General features: G+C 38.9%; 1 protein-coding gene across 16 annotated transcripts in view; it reads right to left on the reverse strand.

Annotated features, from left to right (window-relative positions):
* The window catches only part of SECISBP2 (SECIS binding protein 2), a 28,847-nt gene that overhangs the window by 8,964 nt on the left and 2,317 nt on the right, over nt 1-17,566 (reverse strand). For 2 of the 16 annotated variants that reach the window (XM_056323739.1, XM_056323736.1), the window contains exons 3-11: nt 15,731-15,923; nt 13,664-13,793; nt 13,032-13,255; nt 11,855-11,942; nt 8,252-8,400; nt 7,534-7,692; nt 4,602-4,697; nt 2,736-2,855; nt 1,439-1,571 (exon numbers count right to left, since the gene is read on the reverse strand). In XM_056323739.1, coding sequence (XP_056179714.1) covers nt 1,439-1,571; nt 2,736-2,855; nt 4,602-4,697; nt 7,534-7,692; nt 8,252-8,400; nt 11,855-11,942; nt 13,032-13,255; nt 13,664-13,793; nt 15,731-15,923 — 1,292 coding nt within the window. Of the gene's footprint in view, nt 1-1,438; nt 1,572-2,735; nt 2,856-4,601; nt 4,698-7,533; nt 7,693-8,251; nt 8,401-11,854; nt 11,943-13,031; nt 13,256-13,663; nt 13,794-15,278; nt 15,703-15,730; nt 15,993-17,566 lie in introns of those variants that run through there. The other 14 variants (XM_056323734.1, XM_056323730.1, XM_056323743.1 and 11 more) reach the window with 11 other exon arrangements.

Raw genomic sequence — 17,566 nt, forward strand, 5'->3', positions numbered from 1 at the left:
ATGAAGAGGATGATACAAGTATCAGTGGAAAGAGCTTCAACGTTTGTGCAGCCCCTCCTCTCTAAAAAACACCCAAAGCTTCTGACAGCTTGTCTTAAGCCATCTTCATTTACTGTGCTGTTCCATCCATACATTATTTACAAAATGAAGCGGAATAAGGTAACTTTTGTCTGCAGCCATACTGCTTGCCCTCCTTGCTCACTCTGCTCCTCTGGTTGCAGAGGTCAGCACAATGCCACTTCACAAACTAAAGTTACATTTTGGTACACACCAATTTAATGGGTGTGTTGAATGTTAAAAAAAGCTATAAAGCTGAGTTAACATTTGCCTTTTATTTCCAGGTCACAAACATGACACATAATATTTCTTCTGCTGCAGATTCAGACACAGGCAATTTTGTATTGGAGAATAGGTTTTGTGACCCATACCTTTTGTGCTCTACCATCTACTCACCATTCCATAAACTATATAATTTTGTAGGAACAAAACTGGTTATTAGCACCTCTGCAGCACTGATTTTAACTGACTCATATGAAGAAAAGAGCTCAATTGCAGAAAAAGAATTTTAAAAAGCATCTTAAAGTTCTCTCAGTTAATGAAGGGGGGGAAAAATTCATCAACGCTCGGTATTTTGAGCTTTTTATTTAAAACTTCAGCTATCATACATTGTGAGATTAATTCTCTCATGATTACCTCTCTTTCTGAAATAATTTTTTTTAAACTTGTTACTGAAATAAGGAGAGAAATTTTATCATTACAAAATTCTAGCAAACATCATGCTTCCTTTTGCAAAATATTCTGAATATAGCCAAGGCTAAATTTTGACCTACAATGAAAAAGACACCAAGCTATTTGTTTCTGCTTCCTAGTTATGCATCCACAAGGTCTGAAAGATTCTCTCCATCACCCTAGCATTTTGTTAACAGCAGTTACTTCACAATCATCAGATATGGCAGAACTCATCCTTTGGCTTGGGCTGATTAACCCTGTGTTGGCAAAGCAACTTTTTCACTGAAGTTACAGCTCTAGGATTTCTAGCATCAGAACACCGTAAGAAAACCTTTGTTACTGTGAAGCCCCTTCCTGCAGGTTCAGATCACAACAGCAACACACATATTTAAGACAAAGCAAAAACTTCAACAAACATTAGTATTCTCATCAAAGCTAAAGTTCAATCACCTCAATGATTTCTAAAAGAATACCATATGTAAATATTAGTCCTGAAGATTTCTTTCCCCAAGTCTTCCCAAGCAATTTAGACTACCATGCTCTTTACAGTTTCTTTTTAAGAACCTTCATTTGCTCTTATATGTTGTGAGCTGTGCTTCTGCCTGCATGTTCAGAAATCATTAGAAATCAAAAATCAGGCTACATTTAGTGTTTGAATATCTAAAAACAGTTCAAGTTGAAAGAAAGGCAATTTCATTGTAACCAATACCTGAAAACACCACAGGTTTAGAAGACTGCTTTGACTTCTCTGTTTGTTGCTTCTGCTCCAAGACTGCCAGCATGCCACCCAAATCCAGTTGCACAGGAATCTGACTCTTCTTACCACTGCTTCTGGATGTTTCCTGAACAAGTTCAGTACCAATCAGTAATGGTTTCCATGTCAGAATGTAAAGACCGTTATTTTGTATGATGTATTTGTAATACACTCTTAACGCCTTCATCCATTGTAATTTTGATTTTTTACTTGATTCAATGAAAGCATTTTGATCAACTTCAATGTAAAAAGTAAAAAAATCACAAACCATTCAAAAAACATTTGAATAGCTACCGGAATAAAGCATAGAAGTATAAAGTCTTTAATACAGGAGGTGCTACATGTCAGACTCCCACTTTGGTCAGACTGCCACCTACCTCTGAAAAACAGAAAAGGCTTACCAAAATTGAAAATTTTGTTAAAAGCAGTGAATCTTCCAGGATATGTGATTGTAATATACATCATTATCTTCAATGCCTTATTAACAAGAGAGGCCATCACCTTTAAGTACCACCTCCTTATAAGCAGTAACCTGTCTGCTTTGAACAGCAGGCAAAAGCAGTGTCCCAACTTAGTACCACATTTAAGGATTCAGAATATACAAAGATTACAAATAAATAATCTAGCAAAGACTATGAAAGGGCAAACTATGACAGCAGAACATGCTAAGGAAGTGACTCTAAGACTCTGTACTTTTAGGAGTCTTATCCTGGAGGATCAATTCACTACAGCTTTTGTTACAATAGGGTTAAGGAATGTCACCTCCTTCTGAGCCTAGGATCTCATCTTGCATCAGAGCTATACTAGAACCTACTCAGCACAGAACTACTTACTGACTTCACTGCTGCTTTGTATTTTTCCTCCTTGCCCCAAGCTAAGTGGATCTCCTTGCCTCCTTGTCTTAATCTGGCAGAACCACTTTTAAGATGTTCCCAACTCCTTAGGACAATCAGGTTGGACTGGATTTATGCCATGATCAAGTAATACAGGTGGAAGAAAAATTCCTGGTATCTGAAGCTTGCAGACATTAATGAAAAGCTAGAATTTTTCCCTAAACACTGTATCATAAACTGGAGGCTAGCCAATTATTACAGTGCTTTTAATCAAGAGGATCTTGTCACTTATCTCAAATTATGAGCAACAAAGTACAAATACAACCACAGAAGAGCTTGGACTTAGTCTTATATTTAAATATACTAATTTCCTTTGTCATTTTGAGTTGCAGACTTGTTTTCAACATGAATTGATTTACCTGCGTTTTCTTTCTTTCTAATATAGAAGATGAACCTTGCTTCCCTGACAGTCCATCCACCTTGGGAGTTCCATCCAGCACGGGAGACAAACCATACCAAGGCTCATCAGGGACATGAAACTTTGAAATTTAGAGACAAAGGTTGACAAGGAGGAAAAGAAAATATTTAAAGACACATGGAAAAGGGTGAAGTAAAGATGATTTTGATTTCAAATGGAACATAGACAGTGGGATTGAGTACAACCGTCAACAAGTTTGTGAGTGACACCAAGCTGAGTAGTAAAGTTGAAATGCTTCAGAGAAGGGACGCCACCCAGGGTGACCTTGACAGACTTGAGGAGTGGGCCTGTGTTAACATTACCAAGTTGAACAAGGTGAAGTGCAAGGTTCTGGACCTGGGTCAGGGCAATCCCCAATATCAGTACAGGCTGGGGGATCAGTGCATCGAGAGCAAGCCTGCAGAGAAAGACTTCGGGGTGCTGACGGATGAAAAACTGGATGTGAGACAGTCATGTGCGCCTACAGTCCAAAAAAACAGTTCCCTCCTGGGCTATGTAAAAAGAAGTGCAGCCAGCAGATCAGGGAGGTGATTCCCCCCTCAACTCCATTCTCATGAGACCCCACCTGGAGTACTGAATCCAGCTCTGGGGTTCCCAACAAGAGAAAGACATGGACCTGTCTGAGGGGGTCCATAGGACAGCCATGAAAATTGTCAAGGGGGCTGGAACACCTCTCCAATGAAGAAAGGTTGAGAGTTGGGGCTGTTCAGCCTGGAGAAGAGAAGGCTCTGAGAAGACCTTATTGTGGCCTTCCAAAAGTATGAAAGGCTGCTATACTACTTTAATCAGACCAATCATTTCCTTCCTTTTTTTCTCATCTGGAAGGAAAAAACAGCAGGGCAGCTTCATTATCAAATTTGTTACAGAGGAGTATAAGCAACTTAATGATCATGTAAGCTTTGAGAGATTATATTCCACTTCACATTTACAAAAAAGGTTTCTTTCATTTGAGGTGCAACTCTGCATAGCAATTTCTTTGTAACAAATGTGGTCTGAATGATTACTGTGCCTTTTCATGTTCATTCTTCCTGTCAATGCAATTTACTGCCTCAAAGAAAACAAGGTTGTTTGGTTTTTTTTTAAACCACTAATATTCACAGTGAAACAAAACCAAGGACAAAAATTTCTAGCAGCAAAACCAGTTTCAAATCAACAGAAGCTTAGAATTTCACCTTTATTTTTGCAAGAGCAATCATATTTCCAATCCTTGTGATTTATTTAATATGGGAATGAACCCCAAACATAAATCTCCAAATTAATCCTTAGGATTTATTCCACTCATGTAAAAAAAATCCGAAACGAAAAAAACCCCTCATATTTATAACTGATGTTAGATTCAATTTCTTACCCTCACACAGTTTGAGAACAAAGCATTACACTGTTCAGATGCCCTTGGAATTTGATTATATGAACAAACAGCAAAGGCAGAAAGTGAAAGAGTCTCACTATTATTTCTATGAAATGCAAAATCAAACTAGAACACTACCTGTAGGAAAATAAACTACATAAACACAATTAATCTCAACTAACCTCCGAGTGTAAATAACAGAGGTGTCTATGTCGGAAGGTGTAGCCCAGCAGTTCAGAGACCAAAAAGGTGTCACCTTTGGAATGGTATGAATCTACTCAATACAGTGAGCAGCTCTTCACAGTCCACATAATGTCTAAGGGGACTGCCAAGAGCAAAGCCTTGTATCATAAGCACCTACATCTAATCAAAAGAATTCCACCTTTAGTCCCACTTAAAACTTTCAGTCTTTTCCTCCTTATTTTCCTAACATTCAGATAATGTTCTAAGATTACTTACTTCAGACTGCTTTCTGACAAGAGTAGACGACTTCTGAGATCCTAGCCTGTTTCTCCTATCAGAAGCAGCTGCCAAATCAGGAAACTCCTCAGCATCCTAAACAAATAAATCAGAAGATGATTTCATAAGAACTATTAAGTCCATATTCTCAAAATTGATTTTTCTACATTCAATTTTCTCCCTGTTTCACTGTACAAAAATTCAGAAGCCAAGTGCAGTGTCACCAACTATAATGAGCACTACAATGGTTAAGTCATTTATGCAGCAGCTAATTCAGGGCTGAAAGAACTTACAAGGGAAACGCTTCCAACTGCAGCTTGCTATTGCTGTAAGCTAATAGAAATAATTAGAGGTAAGTATCTGCTAAAGGAGTATTTTTCAGATCATTTAATAGCCTTACAAACAACTTCCCTCTTCTTCCAGTAGTCTCCACCTGTGCAATTCTTCCTTAAACATGTGAGTGGTGAAGAACAAAAAGGGCAGGCGAAAGGGTAGTAACTCTTGACTACAGTATGGAAATAAACAGATAAATCACTCAAGCGATTATGCAGGCTTAGACGGGAGAGTAAGTTTTATTAGTAAAGGATACATTATCCGGACTCCAGATTAACTAAGTGCAGACAGGCTGGAGCTTGCTCCACACTGGTCACTTTATAGCCACTACCTCAACCATAATGATCCTCATCCACCAGCTTGGTTTTCATTCAATTGCTTCTCCTCCCACTTTCCGAGACACATTTTTAGCTGTGATACAATACTACTGAACATACTAACACTCTGCAGCCCAGAAGATTTAATTTAATAAGTTCAAGCTCAGAAGCTCTAGCATAAGGACAGACACACCTCATTACTATTTTTGAAGAAGCTTGGAAGTATGCCAAAAGATGACTGCAAGAAAGGGAAAAATGTTTGATAAACACATTCTTCCTGCTTAGGGACATCTTGAACAAGAGGTAGTACCTTCACATTTAAACAGCCCTCACTAGAATTAAATTTTTATTTGGGTCTGTCCAATCACATACTGAATTAAAATTAACTTCTGGCATTTGCAACATCCTGTAGTAAAATGAGTAATTAAAATCTAGCACTCGGTGTAAAAATTACACCTCCATATATTTACCTTAATTCATTAATTAGGACATCAAATAATTTCCTTTTTATTTCCTTATCAGTTCTGATTCCCACTTAACCATCTATCTTACAGACCGAGAAGTCAGTTTATTCAGTCTCGCCTCCCACAGAAGTTGCTTCATACCTTTTCATTATTTTTGGAGCCTTTGGTTTATCTTTTTTAGTTCAAGTATGTGTATTTTTTTAAGGAGTGGCAGAAACACAAAAAACCAAAATCCACACCATCTTTAGACTGGACATGTCCTGGATTTATGTAATATCATAACCCATTTCCTTTTCTATTTTCTTAGTAATTCCCACCACTGTTTGCACATTTGACTAGTACTACCAGGACTGACAGGATTTACAATAGCAGCTTCATTTTTTTCCCCCTCAGGGAAAATAACTAGCTCAGGGCCTACCACTGTGTATGGTAAAACAGGATTACTTTTCTCCAAATGCATCCATTTATGTTCATTAACAGTGTATATAAATGAATGACTTTTATAAAACTAGTAAGCAAACGAATATACTGCTCTGGATAGCACCTATCTGCACAAAGCAGAATTTTCTCAAACCTCCTGGGTGCCAGAAGTTCCACATGTATGATCCTTTCATGCCCTTTGCTTTCAAGAGCTTCATACAAGCATCTCACCCATTTTTCAAACAGATGAGCACACAAGAATTCCCAGCAAACCACAAGGGTCTGCAAGCTATTCCTCCCTGCCACAACAGATGCTGCATCTACAGCATGAATTTCAGTGCAATGCGTATGTCCTGTTCCATGACTCCATACCATTTTTTCCCCATTTTTGTCTTCAATAGCCTAATTACCTTCCTACTATTTTCCATGACTCCTGCCATTCTCTTTTCATTTAGATGGTAAGTCATTCACAGGTCAGACGTTGTATGGTAGCACACAGTAAAAATTGAGATGTTCTCATTAGAGAGAGAACATGCAGATCTTTGATTCTACCCACAACTCCCTAACACAGACATCCATAACCAGTCATTTCTTCATTTCTTGTGCTGTTCCAGGATAACGAACGACAAATGAAAAGAAAGCGTAGCCACAGTTCTGCTCCATGTTCCATGTTAAAACGTACAGAACAGAAGCCAGCCAGGAATGCTTCTTTATGCTGTCATTTCACAGACGGATCATTATGTACACTAGAGCAAACGTATAAATAAACACATGTACACGGTGCTGCCCAATATTGGGCTTTCAGTGAAGCGGTGTTAAACCACAGACCATACAACAGTTCTCTAATGTGGAGGGTCTAAAGCCCTCACAATATCGATACAAAAAGTTTCAAAATACTACTCTGCTTATTACAGCTATGTGAATTTAGAAAAACACCTGGAACTAGCAATCAGCAAGCAGTGACAACTGTGTTACACAGAAATTGCTCCCAGATGCAAGATGGGTAGAATTGTAATACTAGTACCATATTCTTTAAAACTGTGGCACGCTATGGTACCCAGCCCTTGTGCTCTTTGCTTTCTGCAACAGTTACTACAGAGTATTTTTCATTTAGGAAATTTGACTTATTTTTGTTACCTGTTAAAATCCAGACTCTCTGACTCATCATTCCATATTTGCTCCTAAGCCTCTTTGCACTCCTCTGTGCTCACTGAATATGTAAGTCAAAAAGCATAACTGTTCCCTACCGGTAATTTCTGACAAACATGTCAACTGAAACGGACCTGAACCAACACCCCCTAAAAATGGGATATGAACTTAAATTGGTACAAAGCTGTGTTAACATTCAGTGTTTCAATATACTCATAACATGTATCAACAGCAACCTCTTCACCGTACCTCAATCCTTGGTGGTTCCTGTATAGTAGTAGATTCATTTTGAGGTTTCTCTACATCAGTAGGTGACTTTGTTTTTTTCTTCTTCTTCTTCTTCTTTTTCTTCTTTTCTGACCCTTCTTCAGGCTCAGTTTCACTAGCATCATTTTTTGTTTCTGACTGCTGAAAAAATCATAAGGCGTGACCATCAGAAATTGATTTATTCCAATACTACCTACCAAAATAAATGCAAGTGATGACAATTGCACAACTAAAAGGTATCTTAATCAGTCCAGGCTAGGACATTAAATGGACAAGCAAAATTCAAGCTCTCTTTAGAAATTCAGAGCTACTGCAAAAATTCTTCATTTGAAGCCCATTTCACAGTTATCAGAATGTATTTGAACTATTGAGATTTCAGTAGGAAACATCCTCTCAAATAAGACAAGAGTTCCATGTTTCACGTCTCATTCTGAGGATCAGAAATTTGAAAAAAGTCCAGCCTAAAAGTTGGAAGTTTGTGTTGCTGGAGTGGCACTGTCTTTTTGACACCTTGTTATTCTTTTCCACTACAAGAGAAGAAAAATTCTAATAAGGACAAAGTAACTTTATACTACTTCTTAAACACTACATTAGAAGTGGACACTGTGCAGCGCCTAGGAAAAATACGGCAGTAACTCATACCAAGACACACAATCACACAGTGACATAAATTAGTTTAGAACAGACAATTCTCAAGTACCTTTGCTTCACTATCCTGCTTTGCTTTGCCTCTGGAAAGACCTTCAGATGCTGGTGATGACACAATTTTCTTTGGGGGCTGTGAAAGTACCATGGCCCAAGACACAGGTGGCTGAGCAGAGCCATCTACAGGTGTTTCAGGCAATGCTGCTGAGACAGAAAGTGATATACAAAGATGTCTCAAAAAATATTTTTCTTATATTCAAAAGAAAAAGGATCAGTAATTAATAAATCAAGGATTAGAAAACACAGCAAAACCATATTCCTTCTGAGGAAGGACTGAAATAAGACACTGGGTCACACATTTCATTTCTCCAGAAAGCTTTCTAGAATTGTAACTACTTATGTTATCCAGCACTATCAACATATATTTAGCCCAATTAAATTTTAATTGAAATCTATACTGTGGCATAATAGCTACATACAATAATTCCATGCTAATTTTCTAAGCTATCTTTATTTAAAATAATGCATTTCTGCTACATTTACATATAAAATTCCTTCAATATTTATCCAACTCAGTCATACAGCTTTCATGTAAAGGTCCCACCAGTATTTTCTACTTTCTAAAACCCTCCCAGTTTTACAGACATATGCATCAGCTGAAAGACTTCCTTAGTATACAAGAATTTTACCTACTACGACTCAGAGGTATCAATGTTTTGAAAGAACTCACAATTAATTTTGTAAATATTCCTAACACACAACAAATACCGAACAAAATCTCAATTTTTCTTTAGGAATGAGAAGAAGTTTCACTGAACAATTAAACAGCATATTGGGTTTACAACAGCAAGGCTTTGGTAGCGGAGGGAGGCTGCAGGGGTGGCTTCTGTGAGAAGGTGGCCACTGCCAGCCCCAGCCGGCTCCAAAGCAGACCCACCGCCAGGCACAGCTGAGCCAGTCAGCGACACTAGTGGCATCTATGTGATAACATATTTAAGAAAGGGTAAAAAACACTGCGCAGGAGTTTTTGAGAGAGAGGGATAAGAAGAAATGTGAGAGAAACAGCCCTGCAGACACCAAAGCCAGTGAAGGAGGAGGGGGAGGAGGTACTCCAGACGCTGGAGCAGAGGCTCCCCTGCAGCCCCTGGAGAAGACCGTGGTGGAGCAGGCTGTTCCTGCAGCCCTGCAGAGGAGCAGAGAGGAGCTGCAACAAACTGACTGCAACCCCCATCACCCTGTGCTGCTCTGGTCAGGGAAGAGGTAGAACAGCTGGGAACGAAAATGTGAAAATGAGCTCTGGAAGAGTGGAGTAGGGGGGAAAGAGTTTTCAGGGTTTTTTTGTTTCTCACAATCCTACCCTATTTTTAATTGGCAACAAATTAATCTTCACCAAGGCACATCTGCTTTGCCCGTGATGGGTGACTAGTAAGCAAGCTCTCTGTCCTTATCTTGACCCATAAGTTTTTTTACCTTATCTTTTCCTCCTGTCCTGCTGAAGAGGGAGAGTAAGAGAACAGCTGGGTGGGAGTCTGGTGACAGGCAAAGCCAACCCAGCACAAACAGCTACTTTACTCTGGGTGACAGGAATTCAGGATAGTGTGTAAGGAAAAAACATTATCAGATCATAGAATGGTTTGGGTTGGAAGGGACTTCAACGATCATCCAGTTCCAACCCCCCTGCCATGGTCAGGGACACCAGGCGGCTCAAAGCCCCATCCAGCCTGATCTTGAACACTTCCAGGGATGGGGCATCCACAGCTTCTGTGGGCAAGATGACTTTAAGTTTTCTGGAACACCTTTATCTTTACAGGGCCCTTCAGGGCACTTCAGCAGATTAACCGGTCCTTTCTGAATCTTTACTGATGTCACTGGAAAATAATGACCAAACTGTCCAGACTGGTGCGTGTCTGTGTATACAAAGAAATCCAGTGAGGAGCACTTGGACAATTCAATGCGTAATGCATGTAATGCCCCCGTGACAGAGTCCTGCTGAACAGAACCTTCTTAAACACAATTCCAGATTCAAGTATTTCAATTGAATTTAAATACACAAAATACTTGAAACTAGCCACTTGATATTTCCACTTCTGGAAATAACAAAAAGAAAATTTCTGCATCCCCACAGCCACACAACGTGTGAGTAAAACAAAAATATGGGATATTTCAGCATTGCAGTTCTCCACAGCTATCCTCCTTTGCTTAATGTTAAAATTATGTATGCCACAGAATAATGTATAGGTACACACTAGACTCTAGACCACCAGCTAACTAAAACAAATCTGCTTATCAAGACTGTATATTTACCTCTCAATTATTCTTGAAAAAATCTGCAAATTACTCAAAAGACTTCCAATAATCAATACACATTACTTTCCTTTTAAAAACATGGGAGGCAACTACAGCAACACATGCCGTTGAGCATCAATGACACAACACAGAAGGGCTCAGTATGGGATCCAGTTCTGTTTAATATCTTTACAATGATATGGATGAGGGGATCAAATGCACCCTCAGTAAGTCTGCAAGGCACACCAAGCTGGGGGGGAGTGTTGATCTGCTTGAGGGCAGGAAGGCTCTGCAGAGGGAGTTGGACAGGCTGGATCAATGGGCCGAGGCCAGTTGTATGAGGTTCAACAAAATGTGCCGGGTCCTGCACTTGGGTCACAACAACCCCATGCAACACTACAGGCTTGGGTAAGAGTGGCTGGAAAACTGCCTGGTGGAAAAAGGACCTGGGGGTGCTGGTTGACAGCCAGCTGAACATGACCCAGCACTGTGCCCAGGTGGCCAAGGAGACCAACAGCATCCTGGCTTGTATCCAAAATAGTGTGGCCAGCAGGGCTAGGGAAGTGAACGTCTTCCTGTACTTGGCACTGGTGAGGCTGCACCTGGAATCCAGTTTGGGCCCCTCACTACAAGAAAGACACTGAGATGCTGGAGTGTGTCCAGAAAAGGGCAACAAAGCTGGTGAAGGGTCTAGAGAACAAGTTTTATGAGGAGTGGCTCAAGGAACAACTGGGGTTGTTTAGCCTGGAGAAAAGGAGGCTCAGGGGAGACCTTACCACTCCCTACAACAACCTGACAGGAAGCTGCAGCAAGGTAGGCATCAGTCTCTTTTCCAAAAAAACAAGTGATGGGGCAAGAGGAAACAGCCTCAAGTTGCACCAGGGCAGGTTTATATTGTATATTAGGAAAAATTTCTTCACTGAAAGATCTGTCAAGCACTGGAACAGGCTTCCCAAGGAAGTGGTTAAGTCACCACCCTGGAGGTATTTAAAAGATACCTTTATATATACATATATATAAACGTATAGATGTGGCACTTAGGGACACCGTTCAGTGGCAGACATGGCAGTGCTAGGTTAATAGTGGTTGGACTCTTACGATCTTAAAGGTCTTTTCCAACCTAAATGATTCTATGATTCTACAATCCCACTTTTGATCAGCTGATTAAATTTATGAGCATGAATGAGCTCATTTGCAAGAAAAACTCATACAGCTTTAATGTTTTTGGTTTTTTTCCTTTTGTAATGCGCTTGCTGTTTAATTCATTTTTTACTTTACACATCAAAAACTCCTCAGAACACTCTAGTTTGCCAAATTGATGAAATGCAAGCTGTTAAAATACAGGCAAATATTCTGTGACAGAAGCACTTACCTCTACCATCAAATGAAGAGTGAATTAAGTTGGCTAGTGTTTCATCTGAAGTTTTTGATGAAGCTTTGATTTCCACAGAAGTATCTTCCTGTAAAATACAGTCAGGTATCATAAAACTAGGATTAAATCACTGACCTAAACTGAGCTAAACATAAAAACCCCCATGAATTAAAAAATCCTCAACCTGCGCACAGATAAAGGCGCAAGGAATTTTGTAGTCCAACATTTTTTGTTGTTTTTCTTAGTGGAACCATCGTTTCAACCCTATAGCATTACAAAATACAAGCAGATACCTCTTCACTGCTGTACAAGCAAGATGATGCCTTCTTACATTTTAAAAAAGCATTTGAATAATGATTCCAAGAAGTAACAAGAAAAAAGTGTTGATGTTTTTAATGCACTTGGAACAAAGTCCATCATCAAACTCAAACTAGCAATCGAAAAGAAAACTCAAGTGACAGCAGAGAGGTCTTTTTTCCAGCATAGGCAGTTTTCCACTTAAAGGCACTGGAAATACTGTGCTGTTTGGATCCTTCAAGCTTATTCATCCTTAATCACTAATGAAAACTCTGATTCAATATATGCAACATACTGCTGAATGTGTCAGTATTGTATATATTAACAAATAGGGAAGAAGGAAATCAAGAAGAAGGAAGTTAAATGCTTACATCTTAATATTTTTTCCTCATTCTGGAATTCAGTTTCTTATTTTTATCCTTTAGCATAAAGTACAGTATTCCACACTTTTTTTCCCCCTTTTTTAAATCTGTTAAAACTATTGGGTAAGTGACTGCTTACCTATTACTTCCAAGTGAGAGAAAAAACAAGAAGTTGTTAAGAAACCACCAGAGCATACGTGCTCTGTGTAAGCAAGCTAGAAGTCTAAACCATAGCAGTACCAACCTAAATTCTAACAATACTTGGCTTTCCCCGTACCTACTGGCAGCACAGACAAGGAAAGAATACTGAGAAAGGGTAAAAGAGGAGACAGCAAGCATTGACAACACCATCTACAAAAAGAACTGTAAAACCTCTAGCTCTGAAACTCCATGCTTGCAAGGTACTTAAATAGGTCTTAAACTACAATACTGAATGCAAAGTACTTGCATTGAGAAACATTTCAACTTTAGACTGTTTACTTGTTTTTGAGTTCTGCAACATGAAAGCATCAGCTAACCTCTGTGTTCAACAAAAGAGACACCTGTGGTTGACTAAGGCATGTAATATTACTTTCTGCTGAACATACTGCTCCACTTTTATGCTGCCCATTCAGTATGTCACTGCGTCCCAGACTCTGTGACTTGTGGAAATCCAGAATGGTAGCTTCACACACAGGTGCAGGAAGAGACTCTGTTTTTGGACTTTGAGTTGACTTCTCGTTTGTAGTTTTATTGAACCTGTCTGAATAAAGCATGTGAATAATTAATATTGCTTGTAATCATTTCCAGGTATGTTTTATAGTACACTAATTGACATCACTACAGTAATTGTCACAAGAATTACTGCTACACATAACTCTCATTAAAAAAAGCAACCTAGCAATTATAAACGACGTGTATACACAACACCGACTCTGCAAGCAACTGTAAATTCAGATGCTTGCTTAGGATTTTTTTTGTATCAGTTTACAAGAATTTGTTCAATCTGCAAAAAGGCGTAGTTCCCCATCCCGTGCCAAAAAGTCACACAGGAAAGAAATCCTGTTCCTCAATTATTCTAGATTTAGAAACATGGTCAGAAACTGAAGGCTACAGCAGAGTTGGCCATTTTACATCTATTCCATGTATTTCTAACCAAACACATTTGTACCTGGCTTCATGGAATCTCTGCTGCATGTGGAGGTCTGGAATGAAGTCCTGTTCACAATTCTGACAGAAGCGTCACCTCCATCCTGCCTTTTCTTGTCTAATTTTTTCTCACTCTCTTTTGATCTCCTCTGCTGCAAGAATTTGTGACATATTTAGTTGATTTTACTTGAACGTTGTAAAGGCATCAAGTTTGCCTTGAGTTACTGTTAAATACCTCTGCATCTGGAGCGCGGCCACCAAGTTAGTGAAACATAAACACTTTACCATAACCATGAATAACTAAACAAAGAGGAACAGCCAGTTAGAAACGTGTTACTTGATTTTATCTACCTTGTTAGCTGTGCCATTTTTAGTGTATACTATAGCTCATGCAAAAGGGACTACTCCATACATTCCTAGACAACTGTACTTTTAAGATCACATCAATCACAGCATTTCCAATAGTTTAAAGTTGTTTGATCTAAAATCACCCAGTCTGATTTTCTAAAGCTGAGTTTCTTCTAGAACAGGGCTAAAATCTTAAAAGGATTCAATCCTTTGACTAAACAACATACTATGGGCAAAGCCAGGCAAGACTGATGTCACAACATCCAAAACACTTGGAGCAGACAGAAAGTAATTAGAAAAGATACACCTATATGATTCCAGTAAAGGAAACATTCATCTATACTGTAAAATCCAGAAATCCCTGTAATTCTCACAAGAAACATAGTATGGCAGAACTGAGCTCAGGAATCAGTATGGCAGGCAAGGAACAAGCACTAAGCCTGCATCTATGCAAGTATCAACCTATGTAAGTAGCTTAACTTTTTCTGATTACAGGATGCTGGCTAAATTCAGAGCACATCTGGCAGCAACATTATTTTCTTGGGTGGCAGGACAAGGCAATTCCTGACCTTCAAAGCTAAATTGCTGAAGCTACAGGAAATGCGATCACATTGATGCAAAGCTGCAAAGATCAAGCCTTCATCTCCAAGCTCACAAAAAAATAAATGACAGGAACAACGACAGAAAGACTGTGAAACATTCCACAGCTCAGCCCAAGCCCCTACAAAAATCACAGAACTCCTCCTGGAAGCCAAACTTCAGTTTCTTCATATGACATCACCTGTGTGATGCTGAGCTAATCACGTCCCCAGACAGTTTCAGTGTTTAATTTTTCTCTATTTTATGTCTAGTAATGCATACTTGGGGCCTGGTCTTACAACTTCCTCTACACAGGCCTGACCACAGTGAAGTTGCCAGGTCTCTGCCTAGGAAGTACAGTCCACCAGGATGTGACTGGAGAACAGATTACTTGAACCTGTTGGAAACAACAGCAGCCTTACAGATCCAAGAGACACAATGTCAACCAGGGAGGGAAATGGGTTAGTAATAAATTCGATTTTTTTTTTCCCCCTGATTTTTACATCTTGAGGAGTTTGTCTATCTTTTTGTTTGAAAGTATTATCCAAGTTTCAGGAAATTTATGTCCAAAAAAGCACACACAAAAAATGACAAATGTTTACTGAACATCTGTTTTACTTTTGACTGAATGACAATGTTTCTAACATGAACTTTTTCTTCCCTCTCAATACCAACACAAATTCCTGTTCTCTTGTGGACTGTCTTCTTACCTGTAGCACATCTTGGAAATTCTTCAATGACAGATGTGGTCTCATCACTTATCAGCCACACAACTGATGACAGCTACCAGGTCTCTCAACTCAAGTTCATGGAAGCTGCCACTGGGCTCAAAAAAAGACCTTCCCCACCTTCCCCCAAGCCCAAACAGGAAAGCATTGTTCACAAATGGTCTTTCCCGCTCCCTCCAACCCTCACTGTTCTTTGAGAAGAAAGAATAAAATTCCCCTCATATTCCAAAAACAATAACTGAAAAACTGTCATCTGAACTGTAGAAATCCATGGACTTTTTTGAACTCTGAAGTTGGGCATATTACTATCATCCTCTTTAAACGCCATCCATTATCATGACAATAACAGAGCGTGATTATTCACTTCAAAAAATGAACCAAACATTTAGAAATAAGAATTTAATTTAATTTTTAAAAAGCATGTATTTGCTCACCTTTGAAACAGTCTTACTTTCTCGTCTGATCGGATATGTTTGCTCAGCAGATTCACTGACTATTCCTGAACCATTATTTTGTGTTGAGTTGTTAGAATGATATTGTGAGCCAGCTACTGGATATACATTTGCAACAACATCAGATGAGTAAGAGCAGCTGGAGTATTCACGGAAGGCAGGGTCTCCCAAAACACTACGTGATGCACATTGAGAAAGAGATGAAAAGTCATCCTGGGGCAAATCTTCAGCATATACATGTTGCCTAGATAAACATACCAGTCTTTGGCTGAAGAATTTGTTTAACAAGAAAGCTGTATTTCAGAAGAAAACTGTTCCCTGTTACTTCAGTTAAGTATACACCCACTGCTGTAGACAGCTTTAAAAATAATTAATTTTGTTTGGGGAAAGCATGTAGTTTAGCAAATATTTTAAAACCCAGATGTTATCTGTTCCCAAGTTCCAAAGCTAGTCTGCTTTGCAGTTACAGCTCTCATTTCTGTTTAAGGTTTGTCAGTGTTCTTCGTATTTCTTTTCTGTAGGCTTTTTCTTGTGAAACAAACCAAAAGCACAGTATAACTACAGGACATGCATTACATACTTGACTACAAAAATACAAACATTAAAACCCATCTTAAAATGCCATAATAACAAAGCAGGAGTGTAGCATCTTATGGGGTATAACACATGTATGAAATACAATAGAAAATTAAGATAATCATTAACTGACCTGCATTTAACCATCACGGTTTACAAAAACATGACATGCCTGGGGCGTGCCTTTTTCCTTCAAATGTATACTCAAAGTTTGCTTCCAGTCTCCCCCTACACTTTGTACAGAAACTACACACTGATATTCAAATTTGATAGGGGAGAAAGTAAATTTCCCAGTTTAAGGAAGTTGCATTTAGTATTTAAAACTGTTTGCCATGAAGTGGGCAACCTCTGAATCTTGGGTAGGTAATGAAAAACAGAGAAACTTTTCCATCACAACAAGACACTTCAGATAACACATTTCTTATTGTCTGTTGCAATTCTGATAGACTATACAAAAGAACTCTTAGAATCATAAGTCTACACAGAGAAGAAAAGTAACAAATTAAGAGTAAAAAAAAATAACTATGCCTCAGTCCCAAGAAGGCAAAATATGCATCAGAATATTGCTGCTGTCTGCTGGGTTTTTTTTTAAAGTTAATGCTGTGTTTTTTCTAATGCACAGATCAGGCTGTACTCACCTCAATGTTCAATTGCTATTAAAAATCAAAATACTGAGATTTCCTGTAGGATGAAGTGAAGGCCTACAATGAGTTTGTTGACTACGGCTCTCCAACTGAACTTGTCAGGACACAGCAATAACTTCACAGTAGTTGTAAAATTAATCTAATACTTAGAGTGTCTGAGAAGCCACTAGAGAACTACGTTACATCACAAGATTCTTACAAGACTCTCAATTATTGCAGTCCCATGTAAGTTTTTTTCTGGCTTGCTCTGGGGTTAACAATACTTTCTTCTGTAAGTCTACCGTGAATGTCTTTTCTTTCAGGCCTTATTAGAATAAAACTTCTATAAACCTGTAGCATTCTTACTAAAACTGCCTTTCTGGGGATGCATGGGTTGTGGAGAGGGGATTCAGGAGTCGTCCCACATATCAATTAAATGTTTTACAGTATAAGAAACCTTCTTAGAGGATCTTTCTCTTCCTTTTATATATTTATGCCAGCCTTGTTTTAATACACAACCATTCTTTCACCCAAGGACTGTATTCATCTCCTTCCAAAGCACGGAGACAGACCCATCATTACAGACCAAGAAATCCTCCTTAATGCTCTGTAACAATAC

The sequence above is a fragment of the Falco biarmicus genome, chromosome Z (genome assembly GCF_023638135.1).
Source record: "Falco biarmicus isolate bFalBia1 chromosome Z, bFalBia1.pri, whole genome shotgun sequence".
Classification (NCBI taxonomy): Eukaryota; Metazoa; Chordata; class Aves; order Falconiformes; family Falconidae; genus Falco; species Falco biarmicus.